The sequence below is a fragment of the Macrobrachium nipponense genome, chromosome 26 (genome assembly GCF_015104395.2).
Source record: "Macrobrachium nipponense isolate FS-2020 chromosome 26, ASM1510439v2, whole genome shotgun sequence".
In the NCBI taxonomy this organism is placed as follows: domain Eukaryota; kingdom Metazoa; phylum Arthropoda; class Malacostraca; order Decapoda; family Palaemonidae; genus Macrobrachium; species Macrobrachium nipponense.
In genome coordinates, this window is record NC_087215.1 from 69,515,641 (window position 1) to 69,533,158 (window position 17,518).

The following is a 17,518-nucleotide window of genomic DNA, read 5'->3' on the forward strand; positions in this document are numbered from 1 at the left end:
TCGCCATGAAGGAGCCGATAAAGGTCACCCCCGCCCCCGTCCCCCACCGAGACCGTGAACTTGCCGCCAAGGAATGTGTGAATAACGTATTTTTAAATGAATGAGTGCGGGAGAATGGAATGTAAAACGAATGAATGAGAGAGTGAAGGAAAACCCTAAGCTATAGTCTGCAACATTACGCAGTACTAAGATTAGAATTAACGTGAAAAAAAAAAGAACTTACTAACACCAAGACTAACATTAGAATTAAGGTAAAATTAAGTCTAAACATTAAAACAAGTATATGGGAAATCATACTTGGAATAAACAACTTACTAACACCAAGACTAACATTGGAATCAAGGTAATATTAAGTTTAAACATTAAAACAAGCATAAGGGAAACCATACTTGGAAAAAAAATTAAATTAAGTCTCTCAATTCCAGTACTAACACAGTAAGATTAAGAAAAAACTAACATACTAACACAAGCTCTTGAAAAAACTGCAAAGAATAGTGGTCTGAGTCCCCCCCTCCTTCGCCCCCCTACTGGGAGAGAGAGCGGGAGGACGATCCAATTGAAACCGAGGACACAGATACACACACAGATAGATAGATAGATAGATAGATAATAGATAGATAGATAGATAGATAGATAGATAGATAGATAGATAGCTTTTCTCAACCCACAAGCCACACCACCGCCGAATTTAAGGAATCAAACCAGTACAAAAGAAAGACATGACATAACACACACTCTTCTCACACAATGACAAATGGGTCTGTCCCATTCTTTACCTCTCTTACTGTTACCTTCCTTTAGCCCCACTATTACCCCTTCCAAATCTTACCTTCCTTCCCCCGAACCTATGCGCTCCCTTATCCTACCCTATCCCCCCCATTACGTTACGTTACGTTACACAGACCATTGCACTCAGCGTTTGTTTGTTTGTTTGGTGTTTTTACGTTGCATGGAACCAGTGGTTATTCAGCAACGGGACCAACGGCTTTACGTAACTTCCGAACCACGTCGAGAGTAAACTTCTATCACCAGAAATACACATCTCTCACTCCTCAATGGTATGGCCGAGAATCGAACCCGCGACCACTGAGGTGAGAAGCAAACACCAAACCAACCACGCCAGAAAAGAAGAAAAACGTAAGGAAAACCGGATAGACCCCTGACGACTATACGGCCTGTTCCCGACCTACGAGACACACCTGTATACCTGTTGACGACCCCAGCCTGTCCCTGATAACCAGTTGCCTTTGATAACACCAGCCCGAAATTCCGTTGACGCCCTACAGCACGATGAATATTGGACAGCTGTTTTATAATACCAGCGTGCCAGAAAGACAAATCATAAGGGGAATTGAAAGAATTTTGTATAAAATCAATTCCGTGAATTCTGCCATTATTTTTAATAAAACATGTTTGAAAGAAGGTCTGTTTCCAACATACACAGATATTATTATTATTATTTTTATTGATGTCACCAATATCACTGTAATAATAATAATAATGAGCATAGTGGAATAGGTATTATCATTATTATCATTATTATTATTGATATCACCACTATCACTGTAATAATAATAACAATAATAATAATATAAATAATAACAACGGTGGAAGAAGTATAAAAAGAAGCTTACAATATCTTTAATTGTAAAATAGCTTCTTAACATTATTATATTTGACATCACCACTATCACTGCGATAATAATAATAAAAATAATTAATAATAATAATCATACCTGCACCTGACTAAGTTCAGCAAGCACTGCATGGTAATCATTGAGGGTGAGATGCAGACTCATGGCCGCCGTCTGCAGGGTCTGGTAATGGAGCGTCAGATGAACAGCCAGTTCCGGGGGCTTGATCCCCGTCTGCAGGAGTTGCCCAGACTCCCAGACGATCCACTGCAGTTCTCCAGGGAGCTGTACCTGCCATCCGCCAGGCCCTGTTGAAATATTTACCTCATCTTCAGGGAGACAGCAAACGCCATCAGCCAAAGTTTGTGAAATGAGCTTGGTATCGAGGAAATAGTACCATGCTCTTCTAAAGGTCTCCCTGACAATATCTATGGAATTACCTTTAAAATACTACGCTCTAAAAAGTAAGTGAGAATTTCTTGGAGTGATTTCAAAGAGGATGGGTCTCCATTCCGCAAAATAACCAAACCTAGTTTTGCACAGGTGCTCTCCTTGAACTGTATCTACACAGTAGACATCAAAACATCACAATACCTGCATGTAAAATAAGACTTTGACTGGATTAATACCAAGTACACACTGTTTTCAGACGGGACTCTTCACTTTTCCAACGAAATCTACCTACTTTTGCTATGACATTCTCCAGAACTGAAATTATTGCCTTGCCTTTGTGATCTGGGTTCCTGGACAGAACTGGCGTCACCAGCAACTTAGGGATCTGCTGGGTAACTCTCTCGCTCCACCCGGTCACCATCTTGGCCCGTGCCCCTTCTACCTCGTGTTGCACTTCCTCTACCTCTGCGCCTACTTCGGCCCAGAGCTCTCCCCCAGCACTTGAACCCTTGGGTCAAAATGAAGAGGACTTCAGAAACTTAAAAAGGCTACTCATCAAGTCCTGTTTAATTCATTTTTCTACTAACAATTTTCTATAATATGAAAGAACCTTACGTTAGGCCTAAAGTGTAAAGCACGAGGTCCACTGATAGCACAAGTCTACTCATGAAGTCCTGTTTCATTTTGTCTTTTATCAACAATTTTTCATAATACGAAAGAACCTTAAGTAATGTCTGCAGTGTAGAGCTGGAGGTCCACTGATGGCACTAAGCCCCAATGGAGAACAGCTATGGTGGGGCACTTGAGTCTAGCCAGGAGTTGCAACCAAATGCATCTATTCCCAAGATGGCGCTCCATAAACTAACCTGATACTGGGAATACAGATCCTTCAGCGTGGTCCACGCTGCCAATCTCTTGGTGAGGTAGGTAGCCATCCAGCGAACTCGACCTGACAACGGCGCCTGGGTCCCAGGTCTCTCAATCTTTTGCTGGGCCTGAAAGCATCAACGTACCTCTGTTAAACTGTTGAAAACGCCATTAATCTAATCTGACCCATCACTTGAGATGAATCTCCCTTGCATTCTTGTAGATTAAATCTGTCATCATTTGCTGGCAGTTTCAAAGTCGTACTCATAAAATTTGCAATAAGCGAACAACCAGACATCCTGAAATTTCTAGTCTGACCAATTCATTATGAAACTCGCAAAATAATACAACATGGATGGGACAAACTTCAATCTAAGCAGATAACTTCTGAGAAAACTGCGTATGCACAGCTGAGCAGGAAAATTAAGGAATTATAAATAATTGCAAGAGAAAATCATTGGTACTTTAATAAACCACTGGGATAAGGTAACTAATAGCATCTGGCCTCAGTGATACGGATGCATCCTTTCAGAAATCAATGGACGTTTACGCCATCAAGACCTCTCCTTAAATTTTAGTTCTGAATTTAAATAAAATGTTTATAAGTGCAAGTATTAAAGTGTCCCCCATAATGCCATACCAGTTGTCTTCTCTACACTATCAAAAAAGATCAGAGTTGCCGTTGAAGAATACAATCTGAACATTTACAAATAAAAACTTGTTTTAGGAATTATTCCTTCAGAATAAGAAACCTCAAACGTATTCTAACCTGGAAGTCTGCCCGTATCCCTTTGACCTCTGTTGCAAAGGCAGAAAGTAAATCTGGCAGCCGTGAAATGAGCAATTCCCTGAATACTGCTCTACAGGGCTGTTTTCCGAGTACCCCTGCCACGGCAGTCACCAACTCGGATGTTCTGAAATAAATTAAAAACAGGTTCTAGAAGTACTACGGCTCCATGAAGAGCAAATTAAAACCGGTTCTTGAAATGTGGTTCCATGGAGATTAAATTAAAGCAGGTTCTAGAAATATGGTTCCATGAAGAATAAATTAAACAGGATGCTCTACTACAATGTAACAGGCATGATTCCAGGAAGAATTACAGCAGGTTCTGTATAGAGCATAAGGATTTTAGGACTTAGTCCGTTCCAATGTACAATAGTATTAGTACTAAGATACCCAGTACAGTATCTGTAATGAAAAGTTACCATTCATACCATGCTGCTCAGAACTCAAACAATGTTTGCATCAAAGTTTCCAGAGCTATATTGCTTTAGCCCTGCATTACTTTAATAATAAATGTTGGACGAATATTTTACATTTATTTAAAACCAGGTCATTTTATTCAAGTTTGTGCATCTAATAACTTTCCAACTGAACCTTACTTCCCTTGAGCAATAACTTTTAAATTATACCCTAATCTAAATCTAGCTGCCATGGTGAGGTATCCCAGACCTTAATACGTATAGTATTAACATTAAGTCATCAGTAAAGTAAGATAATGAAGATTACAGAGAAACTATTTATGAAAGTCAAGTGGCTTTTGCTCTCATAGCCAGCTAGTAAAAACAGAACTGGTGTTCTCAATCCATCTGACTTTGGAAAATTTTAGTTCTTCTCTGTATAAACAATGAATATCAATAAGTAACCAGTTTGTGCACCAGTAATAAACCTTACCATAATGCCTAATTCACCTGGAGGTTTAGATAGTAAATGTCGTTTAAAATAGTCTCCCATTAAATGTGATCACATTCTCATCATTATTGATTTCAGTGTGGCTTTCATAATACTTCCCATAAGAATTTTGCATCACACAAAAAATTGGCTTAACCCTAAGATGCTTATCATTTCTCCCTAACACTGAAGTGTAAAGCTGACCTTAGTAACTAATATCTGTCCACTGCAAATACTGCTCTGAAACCTGGAAAACCTATTGTAAATTTATTTTCACTACAACAACCTATGTGAATTAACCCAATAGTAAATTCAAATGCAACAAAAGGTTTTATATCCATGGAAGTTAAATCAGTCCACTAATGTTAAGCTGGCCTCATGGGGAATGGCTACTTGTGTTCTATCATAGAATATTGGTAGTACCAGTTTGATTTGTTTGCAATACTATATATTTCCTCGTAATTATAACTTAGCAAAGCATTCAAATGGAGTCACGCTTTTAAATCCAATCAATTTATGATTGTCTATAATATTATCAGGCTGCTTAGAATTATCGCCATTAGATTAAATATAATCATAATTAGCCTATTGCCATTATCCTTATCTCAATATAAAACATATAATATTTCCTTGATTTCTTCGTGTGAAACATGGTAAGGAGATAACAGCCATCAAAAGCCTCCAAAGAAAAACAAATGTTTGATGTTATACGAAGAGCTAAGTTCTGTCATTTAAATTAAGTGGAAAGCAAGAAATCAGCTGATGAATGTAAATATTGCCTTCTAAACTTCTCATAAACGAAACGCTCCTCCAAGGAGCTAACTTCATCCAAAGCAAGTGTTGTTTTATAGGTCTAAATATATATATATATATTGTACAAATAACATAATTACGCATCATAATTTCATCATATGATGTAATGAAGGCAAAACATGCCGCTGTTTAGTAGGCTACGCTACCGCTAACAAATGTAAACAAAATATCATTCGTTGCCATAGTGTTAACTTCAGGTATCATGAAAATACGGAAAACCAACCAAATTCTGTTAATTACGAGGAAAGTTTTCAAAATGCGTTTTAAGTCTGTATTTCATACAATCGCCGGTAGATGGCACTAGCTGACGGTCACGTTCAACTACGTCTCTGCGTGGGATAATATTACGTAAATTAATTAGCATTAACAAGCACAATAAAAATGTAACTAAAGCAACGCGATCTTCATCCATGTCGTCTGGTCTGGTCGGTATCCTAGACGGCGTAGACAAGCCCCCCTAATTCATCCGACAGGTTGGACTAGGCACCAGCCAGAAGGGCAGCACCCTCTGGAACCACTCCTTCTAAGTAGGAAACAGGTAAAACGGGAGAATAAAAGCAAAGATGCAAAAGGGAAAAACGTAAAAATGACAAAGAGAACAAAAATGTTACACACAGCCTGTCTTTGAAGCTCTCGTGAATAGCGTTGATGACTGCCTGCTCCCACTTCTGGACAGACAGCTGGAAGTCGTCCTTCTGCCTCACCCATCTGTCGTAGTTCCTCGGAGAGAAGATGTTGAAGTCGTAGGCCGTCAGTACCTTTAGCACCTGCGACGTGATGTTCTTCAATTGGTCGGGGTCCCGGACTCTGATGAGGGCTGACCATTCGCCCGAGAACCCCGTCTGAGCTTCTAAGAGGACCTGTAGGATGAAAGCAAGATTAAATACGAAAGAAATTATACTAAGAAGCATTCCTCCCCTCCCTCCCTTTCCCCCGACCCGTTTGAGCTTCTAAGAGGACCTGTAGGATGAAGGTAAGATTTTTCTAAGAGGACCTGTAGGATGAAGGCAAAATTCAATACGAAAGAAATTAGACTAAGAACCATTCCTCCTCTCCCTCCCTTCCCCCCGACCCGTTTGAGCTTCTAAGAGGACCTATAGGATAAAGCTAAGACTAAATGCAAATATGAAATTAGACTAAGAACCATTCCTCCCCTCCCTCCACCCTTTCTCCACAATCACCCCCCACCCAGCACCAGAAAAAGTCTTTGAATCCAGTGGTAGGCCTATATGGGAGAAATTCAGTAGCTAAACGTAAACGTTAATTATTAGTTCTTGTTGAGTTCTGAAGAGTAGTGTCTTTGCTGAGGCTAGACTTATGACATTAAAAAATAGTAAAATTATGGGCAATGAACATATAAACGTGTAGTATAGGTAAACTTACAAGTATACTGATGCGAAAATAAGAGATCAAGATGAGGAGTAAATAAAAGAATAACTCATCTTTATTTAAGCCCTGATCATTCGAAGTTGAACTTCGCGCACATGAATGAATAGATAGAATAGAAGACGCAAAGTAGATAGAGAGATAGATACGAACACGGAAGAGAGTGTTTCAAGCGAGCGACGAAAATGCCCACCTTCATTATTTCGTCCAAATCGTCGCAGATGGACCTGACGCTGGCGATGGTGCCCAACACCCGACAAGGGTCAAAGTCTTGTCGCCCGTCTCTCTGTCTCTTTGCTGATATGTTTAGATAAATTTATAAAATATACGTATATTAATATATTTCTTACCAAATCACCTTCCGTGTCTGATTTTATAGGATTTAATTTTTTTCGATTGTATGGAATAATCTTAAATATCTAAAAATTAATATATATATATATATATATATATATATATATATATATATATTATATATATGTATTATTATTATATATATATATATATATATATATATATATATATATATATATATATATATATATATATATTCTTACCATATCACCTTTTGTGTCTGATTTTATAAATTTAATTTAATTCATTTCAATTGTATGATATAATCTTAAATAAAAAATAAAATTAGAAAATACATATAAATATTTCTTACTATATCACCTTTTGTGTCTGATTTTATAAAAAAAAATTTATCTTTAATGTATTCGATTTCAAAGCATATATATATATATATATATATATATATATATATATATATATATATATATATATATATATAATGAAATATAAGGATTCTAACCAGACTGGTTAATAGATTCTCCGTAGCGCGTGATGACAGATTCCCATTCCTCCACAATGGCCAAGGCTGACTTCACTCTGCTCTGAGAATTCTGTCAGTGGAAACATATCATTGAGAATTCGGTCATAGGAAATATATCATTGAGTATTTGGTCATTGGAAATATATCATTGAGAATTCAGTCATTGGAAACATATAATTGAGAATTCAGTAATTGGAAATATATCATTGAGTATTTGGTCATTGGAAATATATCATTGAGAATTCGGTCATTGGAAACATATAATTGAGAATTCAGTAATTGGAAATATATCATTGAGTATTTGGTCATTGGAAATATATCATTGAGAAGTCTGTCGGTGGAAACATATAATTGAGAATTCTATCAATGGAAACATATCATTGAGAATTTGGTCATTGGAAATATATCATTGAGAATTCTGTCTGTGGAAACATATCATTGAGAATTCTGTCAGAGGAAACATATCATTAAGAATTTGGTCATTGGAAATATATCATTGAGTATTCAGTCACTGGAAATATATCATTGAGTATTCGGTCATTGGAAATATATTATTGAGTATTCGGTCATTGGGAAAATATCATTGAGTATTCCGACACCGGAAATATATCATTAAGAATTCTGTCATTGGAAATATATAATTGAGAATTCCGACAGTGGAAATATATCATTGAGAATTCGGTCATTGGAAATATATCATTGAGAATTCTGACACAGGAAATACATAATTTAGAATTCGGTCATTGGAAATATATAATTGAGAATTCCGATAGTGGAAATATATCATTGAGAATTCGGTCATTGGAAATATATCATTGAGAATTCCGACAGTAGAAATATATCATTGAAAATTCCGACAGTGGAAATATATCATTAAGAATTCGGTCATTGGAAATATATAATTGAGAATTCGGTCATTGGAAATATATCATTGAGAATTCTGTGAGTGGACATATACATGCATCATTGAGAATTTTATTAGTGGAAATATATCATTGAGAATTCTGTGAGTGGACATATACATGCATCATTGAGAATTTTATCAGTGGAAATATATCATTGAGAATTCCATCAGTGGAAATACATCGTTGAGAATTCGGTCAGTGGAAATATACAATTGAGAATTTTGTCAGTTGAAATATATCATTGAGAATTCCGTCAGTGGAAATATATCATTGAAAATTTTGTCAGTTGAAATATATCACTGAGAATTCCGTCAGCGGAAAGATACCATTAAGAATTCCGTCAGTGGAAATATATCGTTGAGAATTCGGTCAGTGGAAATATATAATTGAGAATTTTGTCATAGGAAATACATCGTTGAGATTTCTGTAAGTGGAAATGCAGCATTGAGAATTTTGTCAATGGAAACATATTGAGAAATCTGTCAGTGGAAATATATCATTTAGAATTCTGTTAGTGGAAATATATCACTGATAATTCTATCAGTGGGAATGTTGAGAATTCTGTCAATGGAAATATATCATTGAGAATTTTGTCAGTTGAAATATATCATTAAGAATTCGGTCAGTGGAAAATATATCATTTAGAATTCGGTCAGTGGAAATATATCATTGAGAATTCTATTAGTGGAAATATATCGTTGAGAGTTTTGTTAGTGGAAATGTATCACTGAGAATTTTGTCAATGGAAACATATTAAGAAATCTGTCAGTGGAAATATACCATTGACAATTTTGTCAAAGGATTATCATTGAGCATTCTGTCGGTAGAAATATATCATTGAGAATTCAGTCATTTATAAAAATCAATAAAGGAACGTAATTTGAAGAAAAAAAATTATATACAAGTTTCGAAGAAATAAAAACATAACTATTGACGAACTGAAAAGATCATAACAAGACTCTTAAATATATTTGTATTCTAAAAAGGTACTATATATCTTATATAATAAAAAACTAAACATTCTAAAAGGTCACTGAATCGTTGGCCGTTAATCAAAGAAAGAGAGAGAGAGAGAGAGGGGGAGAGTCTTACTAGTAATGGCACGGGTTCACGCATGTTCGAGGGCAGGAGATTGACAGGGCGCAGTTCTTGAGTGACCAGTTCTACCAGACTTTGCACAGCCGACTCCAAGATTATCTGGAAAATGAATAATAAAAATAGTAATGATAATTAATAATAATAATTTAATTAGCTTCTGTAAGAACTTAAATTGTACATTCATGCTCCATGAAGTTTTAACTATTGAATTTATCTCTCTTTTATCATCCCTCGTTCTGTAAAAAGTATCTGACTTGGAAAGCCAACAGGAACTATAGTAGATTCACATCAACCGTGCATCTGATGTCGGGGCCAGTCCCTTAAACGCTCCTGATTGGCTGTTGATAAGCCAGTCACTGGGCTGGAAAGTCTCAGTCTCTCTCGAGAGTTCACACAGGCAGGGTGTATGTCTTTCAAAAGTATCCCTCAGGAGAGGTGGAACATACATCCTGCCTGTGTGAACTCTCGAGAGAGACTGAGAGTTTCCAGCCATGTGATTGGCTTATCAACAGCCAATCAGGAGCGTCGTAAGGGACTGGCCTAGACATCAGATGCACGGGTGATGTGAATCTACTATAGCAAAACCTACATGCACACGCTTGCGCGCATCACTCGGGTAAAGGTACATCCACCAGAACCAATTAACAGACAGGTATGATGTCGAGTTACCTGGACTTTCCCACTAATGCCATCTTTCTTCCCCAGCCTCCAGATGAATTCCAGGACTTCCAGCAAACCGTCTGCGTGGCCTGCCAGCGCTTCCAGGCGGCCCTCACCCACGACCTGGAAGTTTTAAGATGAAGAAGTTTGATGCTGGACTTTTATTGTAATCTTTTTTCTGGCGTTGCGGATAGGAGGTATGATATCTATAGATAGTGGAGCTGGAATATATAATTTAGGCCAAAAGCCAAGCGCTGGTACTTATGAGGTCATTCAGCTCAAAGCCGAGCCTACAGTGGACTGCGTGAGGTGCACTGAGAACACTAGCCCTCTACGGGTTAATTCCCAAATGCAGTTGATGAAAATTAAGTGTGAAATAAGTTTTAACTTCAATTCTCAAAAGAAAATTAAGACGTAAAAGAAAATTAATTATAATAGGCCTAGGTAAGACGTGTAAAATACATCGGTGAGAGTCATTTCCGTGTCCTACCCTGAAGAACTTTTCCAAGTAGAACAGAGAGCGATAGCAGTCGGAGTAGCCAGTGTGGAGGCCTGAGAGCGTCTCGACGCTGCCCTTGGCTTCTGCTGCCATTTCGCTGTCGAGTTCGGCGTTGCTGTTGATCACTGAAACGTAAATTTGAACATTTTTTGCATCTTATATAGGTTTCCTTTGTTTCCTGCACTCTTCGCTGACAAATTGCTTATTATTTCTCGTTACAATGTGTTACTTAACTCACGGGAACACGGAATGATAATGTGAATGCCAACACAAATAAAACATGATGTCCTTGAACTATGCAACAATTGTTATTTTTGAACGTTCTGCAGTCCACAAACTCGGGAGCGCATGGTACTAATAAAAACATCCATATGAACCAATCTTTTGTGCTTAATTATCTCTCACATTTCCTATAGATTTATTCTGCTACACACAAACGTAATCAGTAAATGAGAGTGAAAATATAAACGTACCAGGGTGTGCTTTAACAAACGCCAGAGACGCAGAGAGAACCAGGTAATTATCGGTCCAAGACTGGCGTAAGTCCCCAAGTGTAGGTTCCTTCACTTCCTGCGAGAAGAAGGAAAAATATGATGATATGAGGGTCATTTATCCCTTGCATTAAGGTGAGATACAGAAAAAATTACTTCCAGCTTTAAAATATTTAAAGAGAGTGATCAGCGTAAAGTATCATCACAATCAAACGGTGGAAACTGCAGAGGATTCTAAAATAAGTTTCCCGCCATTTTCGAACCACGTTCCCGCCCTTTCCGAGTGTATAGAGGATCGAGCCAAATAAAGGAAGATAAACTGCTTGCAGCATACACGGAAAATTGTAAGTGGTGTTGATAAATGATCATACCTATTTAAGAAAAAAAGAAAACCTTTTGAGATTTTTTTTTGTGGGTGGGGGCGGGTGATATACAGATACTAAATAGAATAAAATAGATTCTTAGTACTGCAACCTCTCCTCCTGACTTATCAGAAGGCACGCAATAGACTCATTAATTTTGAAAGCACTAGTAAAATACAGCTGTTTGGCTCATCTAAATTGCATAAATGAATGTATACTTACGATGACACCGCACGTACAACCGCAAGCATAAAAAATAATTAAATGATAATAAAAAAAAAAACGGAAAACGAGAAAGGGAACCAGCGTACCTGAGAGAATTTCGCCTTCATTCTGTTGACGTTCTTCAGGAAGAGCACCTCCAGGCTCCTTCCCGCGTCCTCCTCCTCCTCCTCCTTGCCGTCCTTCTGGTCACCGTTCCCGCCCTTCCCGCCTTCTTCGGCGTCGGCGTCTCTCGAGGAGGCGACCTTCGACGGGCGCTTCTTGGTCTCGTCCTCTTCGGAATCGTAGTCCAGGGGCGGGTCAGGTTCCTTCAGATTACTTATCCTAAGGAGGGGAAGGATGGATGATTTGTTGGTTGACATCATTGTACTATATAACTGCAGACAACTACCGCATCCCTCTCTCTCGGAAACTGAGTTTACGTGCAAAATGCTTATACCAGCCCCTAAGGATGAACCTTACAAAATAAAAACAAAAGCGTCAAATGTCATTAACATAAACAAAAGACATAAACAAGCACAAACATACACAAAAGACACAGACATAAGCAAATGGGGCGGTAAATACTGTATTCCGATTGGCGATTCTCTCTCTCTCTCTCTCTCTCTCTCTCTCTCTCTCTCTCAAATCAAAGCAACAATCATTACCGAAGAAATTATATAAATAAAAACATTTGCTCTGAAATAAAACTAAAAGAAAAACCAATCGTTCGTTAAGACTTAACCTAGACAACCTCCCAAATGGAAGCAAAATCTCCCATTGTGAAAAACCAAATAATCAAAATGGATTCAGGTTTGACTCTTACCTGGAGAACGTCTTCGACAGAGAGGCCAGGTACCCGGTTCTGTCGCTCTTCCCCAGTTTCTCACACAATGGTAAATAGAGCTGTTGGGGAGGGAAGATTTAGAAACCGGTTAATGGAAGCCGACGGAGGGCGTTAGTTCGAAGAGATGGTAAGAACCATTTCATCGGTCTATCCTGAACTAACCGAGTTGTAAACACAAAATATCAAAACCTACCAATAAACCACCTTATCTTACCTAACCTGGACTAATTGTACCATGCTTATTTTGACCTTACCTTTAATATTTTTCTAAATTAATATAGTTTAATATATACTTAAATATTTTTATTTGCAGATTTTTAACCGTTATTCGATTTCCTTGTCCATAAGACGTTCCCATCATAATCGTACGAGTATTTGCTTGTAGCAGTTACTTCATTCACAATTATCTCTATTTTATCAGAGCAAAAAAAAAAAAAAAAAAAAAAAAAAAAAAACAAAAAAAAAAAAAAAAAAAAAAAAAAAAAAAAAAAAAAAAAACTCACCGAATCGAACATCTCGTGCATCACGAAATGCGTCTGGCGATGGAAGAAAGTCATGTGGAGATAATTGGGCATTTGGACGCTGGCTTCCAGGGTATTTGTCATGAGTGGAACGCTTCCTTGCACGACCTTCTTCACTAGCACCGAAGCCTGGCCTATGACTTCAGGAGAAAACCCGCCTTCCAGAACCTGAAGTCTCGGGCCGTCGCCCGTCACTTGAACATAGGTCTAGAAAAAGGATGGAGGGACAGATGGAACTGTTTCTGAGTTTACATTGATGATTCAAGTGCTTTAGTATTTCATTCGGGCAATATCCTTTTGAAAGGGTTGTATACCACCTTTATGATCATTTTTATTTCCAGGCATTTTTCAAGTAAACGGTATGACTTTTTAATAGTTTGATCTTAATTGACTTGATATGAACTTACTATACTATGTGTTTGTGTATGTGTAATATGGCGAAAGCGAGTAAGACTGTGTTAATGGGAGTAACCCACATGGATAAGTGTTCAAAACCTCTGGTCTTAGTTATGATAATCCAGAATTTTAACGTGAAAAATTCTTTTTTTTATATATATAAAAGAAAGCTAGAAATATACGGTCTATATACATAGACCTATTTAATCGGGCTGGCATGCACAAGGGTGACATTTTGAGAGAAGACAGAACAAGGAGGGATAACCACCAAGAAAGCAATTGGTTGCATCTTGAAAGAAATAACGTTATGGAACTAAGGTGAGACGTGTTGAAATGATAAGAATGTTGAGTCAAAAATGGCTGTGTGCAAGACAAGATAGAATTGTCTGATCAGAAGTTTCGTGACGTCAGTGAAGAAGGAGACATTCCAGGTGGCCGTTTTCTGTGGGGTGTTTGTAGAGTGAACAGCATTTGAGGTGTGCGAGACTAGACGCATACGAGTGATAAAACCACGAATGACTGTTGAGAAAACACCCAGAGTGACCATTCTCCACCTGAAAGTTTAATGAAGTTTATGTGAAGTAACCAAAATTCATTGTAGTGCGCGAAAGTGATGCCAATTTATTGTGGCTTGCAATAACTAGTTCGGTTTCTCGGACTTCTAACACCGATACTCGACATACTCACGCTCCGACAGGCCTAGTTTTCGTAAATGGGTTCAGGATTAAAGAATTTGCAGAATAGAAAGAACACTTCTAAATACATCTATGTGTTGCTGCATAGGACTGAATATAATTTTGCATATGGTACTTTCTGTTTGCCGTAAAGAGTAATTGTGTTTTCAGTGTAGAGTAGTCTATGCTGACCAGTTTTGTAAGTTGTGTGTTCGAATAAACTGCTGTTTTTACAAGTAAATTGCCTTTATCAAAATAAAAAATAAATCCACCTATCGCTCTGTAATATGGCTGAGAACATTTTTAATTAACTGCAAAAGTTTCACGCTAGTTTTTTTATGTTTACGAAAAGTGGGGGAATTTCTTTCATCCGTGTGAGAGATTAACTAAAAAATCAGACTACTATAGGCCTAACTCCATATTCACATGAATGCAGAGATATCACACTGAAAACATTTTTAGCTCATTTTCATTTTAAAATGTTGTTTTATAACGTAACGTTTTCATTTTGCATTTTGTTACTTATTATGCGTTTTTTTATCAGTTCAGTAAAGAATATTCAGATAAAAACGTTACAGCCGTTACAAATTCATTTGTTAAAGTACCCATATTTAGATGAGACTGAAGACCAAGAAGCTGCTAAATAGTTCCTCACCTCAACCTCAAGTTTGGGTTCGTGTTCCTCATCGTCATCATCTTGGTCAGCATCGTCGAATTTCCAGGAGAAAGTCGTCGTTCCTGGAACGTCAAAGTCGGTGGATTTATAGATTTTGATAGGAATCTGGACAAAAATGTCCTAATGTCCTCCAGTAACGTCAACATTTACAATCTACTGTCCTTTCTCTCTCTCTTAAGCTGACGGTAAGCACTGGTACCATACCACTGGGCACTTCAGCTAAAAACGATCACCATCTGTGATCTCAGCTGCGGATATTTACCGTCTATTAAAAAAAATTAAACGCCACCATATAATCTTCAGTTCATGTATTGACCAAGGTCCATTCATGCAAGGAAAAGTAGTACTTTGTCCTTGAGAAATTCCTCTTTTTGGACGGTCTGGCCAGTTTCCTTGCTCATATTTTAGCTAAGTCGTCCTGCATACGATGGCAAATCAATTATATTAAACAATCCCATTCTAAAAAAATTCATTTGAACTAAAAAAAATAAATAAATAAAAACTAGGTGCAAATGGTTCATCTATTCCATGATTTGTTCTTCACTTTCGCATTTCGTTTTAGTTTTATTGTGTTGGGTTGCTTTCACTACTGGGAACCTGAAGCTTATGGCATTAAGCTTTTCAAACTAAAATGCAGCTAGGCTAATAATGACAAAACTGTAATTGTAAATGTACGATAGCTTTCCCTTCACAGTGAAAATTTTGAGCAAGTTCCTGCCATTATACAACCGGTGACCGACGCACCGAACGTTTCTCCTTCGATAAATATAGCGAAGTAGAGGAAAAGACCCCATATAGACTCCACTTTTCTAGCCCCGCCCCCCGCCCCCCCACCCCCCAAGGGGCCGTTGGCCTACCCCCCTCCCCCCTCCTGAGTGTGTTGCTCATGTACGTACGTGAGGCCTAAAAACAAAAGGGGCGGGGCAACCCCCACCCCCAAAACGGGCGTGGCCACCCTGACCCCATATAGACTCCACTTGTCTTGTGGGGGGTGTGGCCACCCTGACCCCATATAGACTACACTATTCTGGGGGCGTGGCCACCCTGACCCCAAATTGGACTCCATTTGTATTATAAGCTCATGTACGTACATGAGCTCATAATTGACTCCATATGTATGATAAGTTCATGTACGTATATGAGCTCATAATTGACTCCATTTGTCTTACAAGCTCATGTACTTACATGAGCTCATATTAGGGGGGCGTGGCCTCCCCTAACCGCCCCCAAATCGACTCCACTTTTTCTACCCCTGTGACGTCACATAACTATAAGGGAATAAAACCATCCTTTCAACCCTCCACTATTCTGGGGGCGTGGCCACCCCTGACCCCAAATTGACTCCATTTGTATTATAAGCTCATGTACGTACATGAGCTCATAATTGACTCCATATGTATGATAAGTTCATGTACGTACATGAGCTCATAATTGACTCCATTTGTCTTACAAGCTCATGTACGTACATGAGCTCATATAGGGGGGCGTGGCCTCCCTAACCCCATCGCTCCACTTTTCTACCCCGTGACGTCACTAACATCGAATAAAACCATCCTTTCAACCCTCCACTATTCTGGGGGGCGCCCCTGGCCCACCCCTGACAAATTGACCAGTTGTTACAAGCTCAGTACGCTATGAGCTCATATTGGGGGGAAGTGGCCTCCCCCTAACCCCAAATCGATCCACTTTCTACCCCTGTGACGTCCATACTATAGAATAAAACCATCCTTTAACCCTCCACTATTCTGGGGCGTGGACACCCCTGACCCCAACATAATTGACTCCATTTGTCTACTCCACCTTTCCTACCCCCTGTGACGTCACGTAAATCTCTCGGGAATAAAAAACCAACATTTCAAACAAACCCCACACCCCAAATTGACTCCACTATTCTACCCTGTGACGTCACGTAACTCCTCTGGGGGGAATAAAACCATTCTTTCAACCCCTGACCCCAAATTGACTCCACCTTCCTACCCCCTGTGACGTCACGTAACTCTCTGGGAATAAAAACCATCATTCTTTCAACCCCTGACCCCAAATTGACTCCACCTTTCCTACCCCCTGTGACGCACGTAACTCTCCGGTAACAAAAACCCAAACATTTCAACCCTCACCCCAAATTGACTCCACTATTCTACCACTGTGACGGTCACGTAAACTCTCTGGGAATAAAACCATTCTTTCAACCCTGCACCCCAAATTGACTCCACCTTTCCTACCCCCTATGTGACGTCACGTAACTCTCCGGTAATAAAAACCAACAACATTTCAACCCCTCACCCCCAAATTGACTCCACTATTCTACCACTGTGACGTCACGTAACTCTCTGGGAATAAAACCATTCTTTCAACCCCCCCCGAACCCCCACCCCAAATTGACTCACCTTTCCTACCCCCCTGTGACGTCACGTAAACTCTCCGGGAATAAAAACCAACATTCAACCCCTCCACCCAAAGTGACTCCACTATTCTCCCCACCCTGTGACGTCACATAACTCTCTGGGAAATAAAAACCAATTCTTTCAACCCCTGACCCCAAATTGGACTTCCACCTTTCCTACCCCCTGCCCTGATGTCACAAACCT

General features: G+C 38.7%; 1 protein-coding gene across 1 annotated transcript in view; it reads right to left on the reverse strand.

The window, feature by feature from the left end:
* Positions 1-17,518, reverse strand: part of LOC135199712 (uncharacterized) — a 140,797-nt gene that overhangs the window by 101,033 nt on the left and 22,246 nt on the right. The window contains exons 3-17 of the mRNA XM_064227868.1: positions 14,910-14,992; positions 13,167-13,391; positions 12,643-12,722; positions 11,927-12,161; positions 11,236-11,332; positions 10,754-10,887; positions 10,273-10,386; positions 9,598-9,702; positions 7,580-7,670; positions 6,959-7,062; positions 5,995-6,239; positions 3,664-3,808; positions 2,894-3,022; positions 2,361-2,535; positions 1,737-1,942 (exon numbers count right to left, since the gene is read on the reverse strand). Of these exons, the coding sequence (XP_064083938.1) occupies positions 1,737-1,942; positions 2,361-2,535; positions 2,894-3,022; positions 3,664-3,808; positions 5,995-6,239; positions 6,959-7,062; positions 7,580-7,670; positions 9,598-9,702; positions 10,273-10,386; positions 10,754-10,887; positions 11,236-11,332; positions 11,927-12,161; positions 12,643-12,722; positions 13,167-13,391; positions 14,910-14,992 (2,168 nt within the window). The remainder of the gene's footprint in view (positions 1-1,736; positions 1,943-2,360; positions 2,536-2,893; positions 3,023-3,663; positions 3,809-5,994; positions 6,240-6,958; positions 7,063-7,579; positions 7,671-9,597; positions 9,703-10,272; positions 10,387-10,753; positions 10,888-11,235; positions 11,333-11,926; positions 12,162-12,642; positions 12,723-13,166; positions 13,392-14,909; positions 14,993-17,518) is intronic.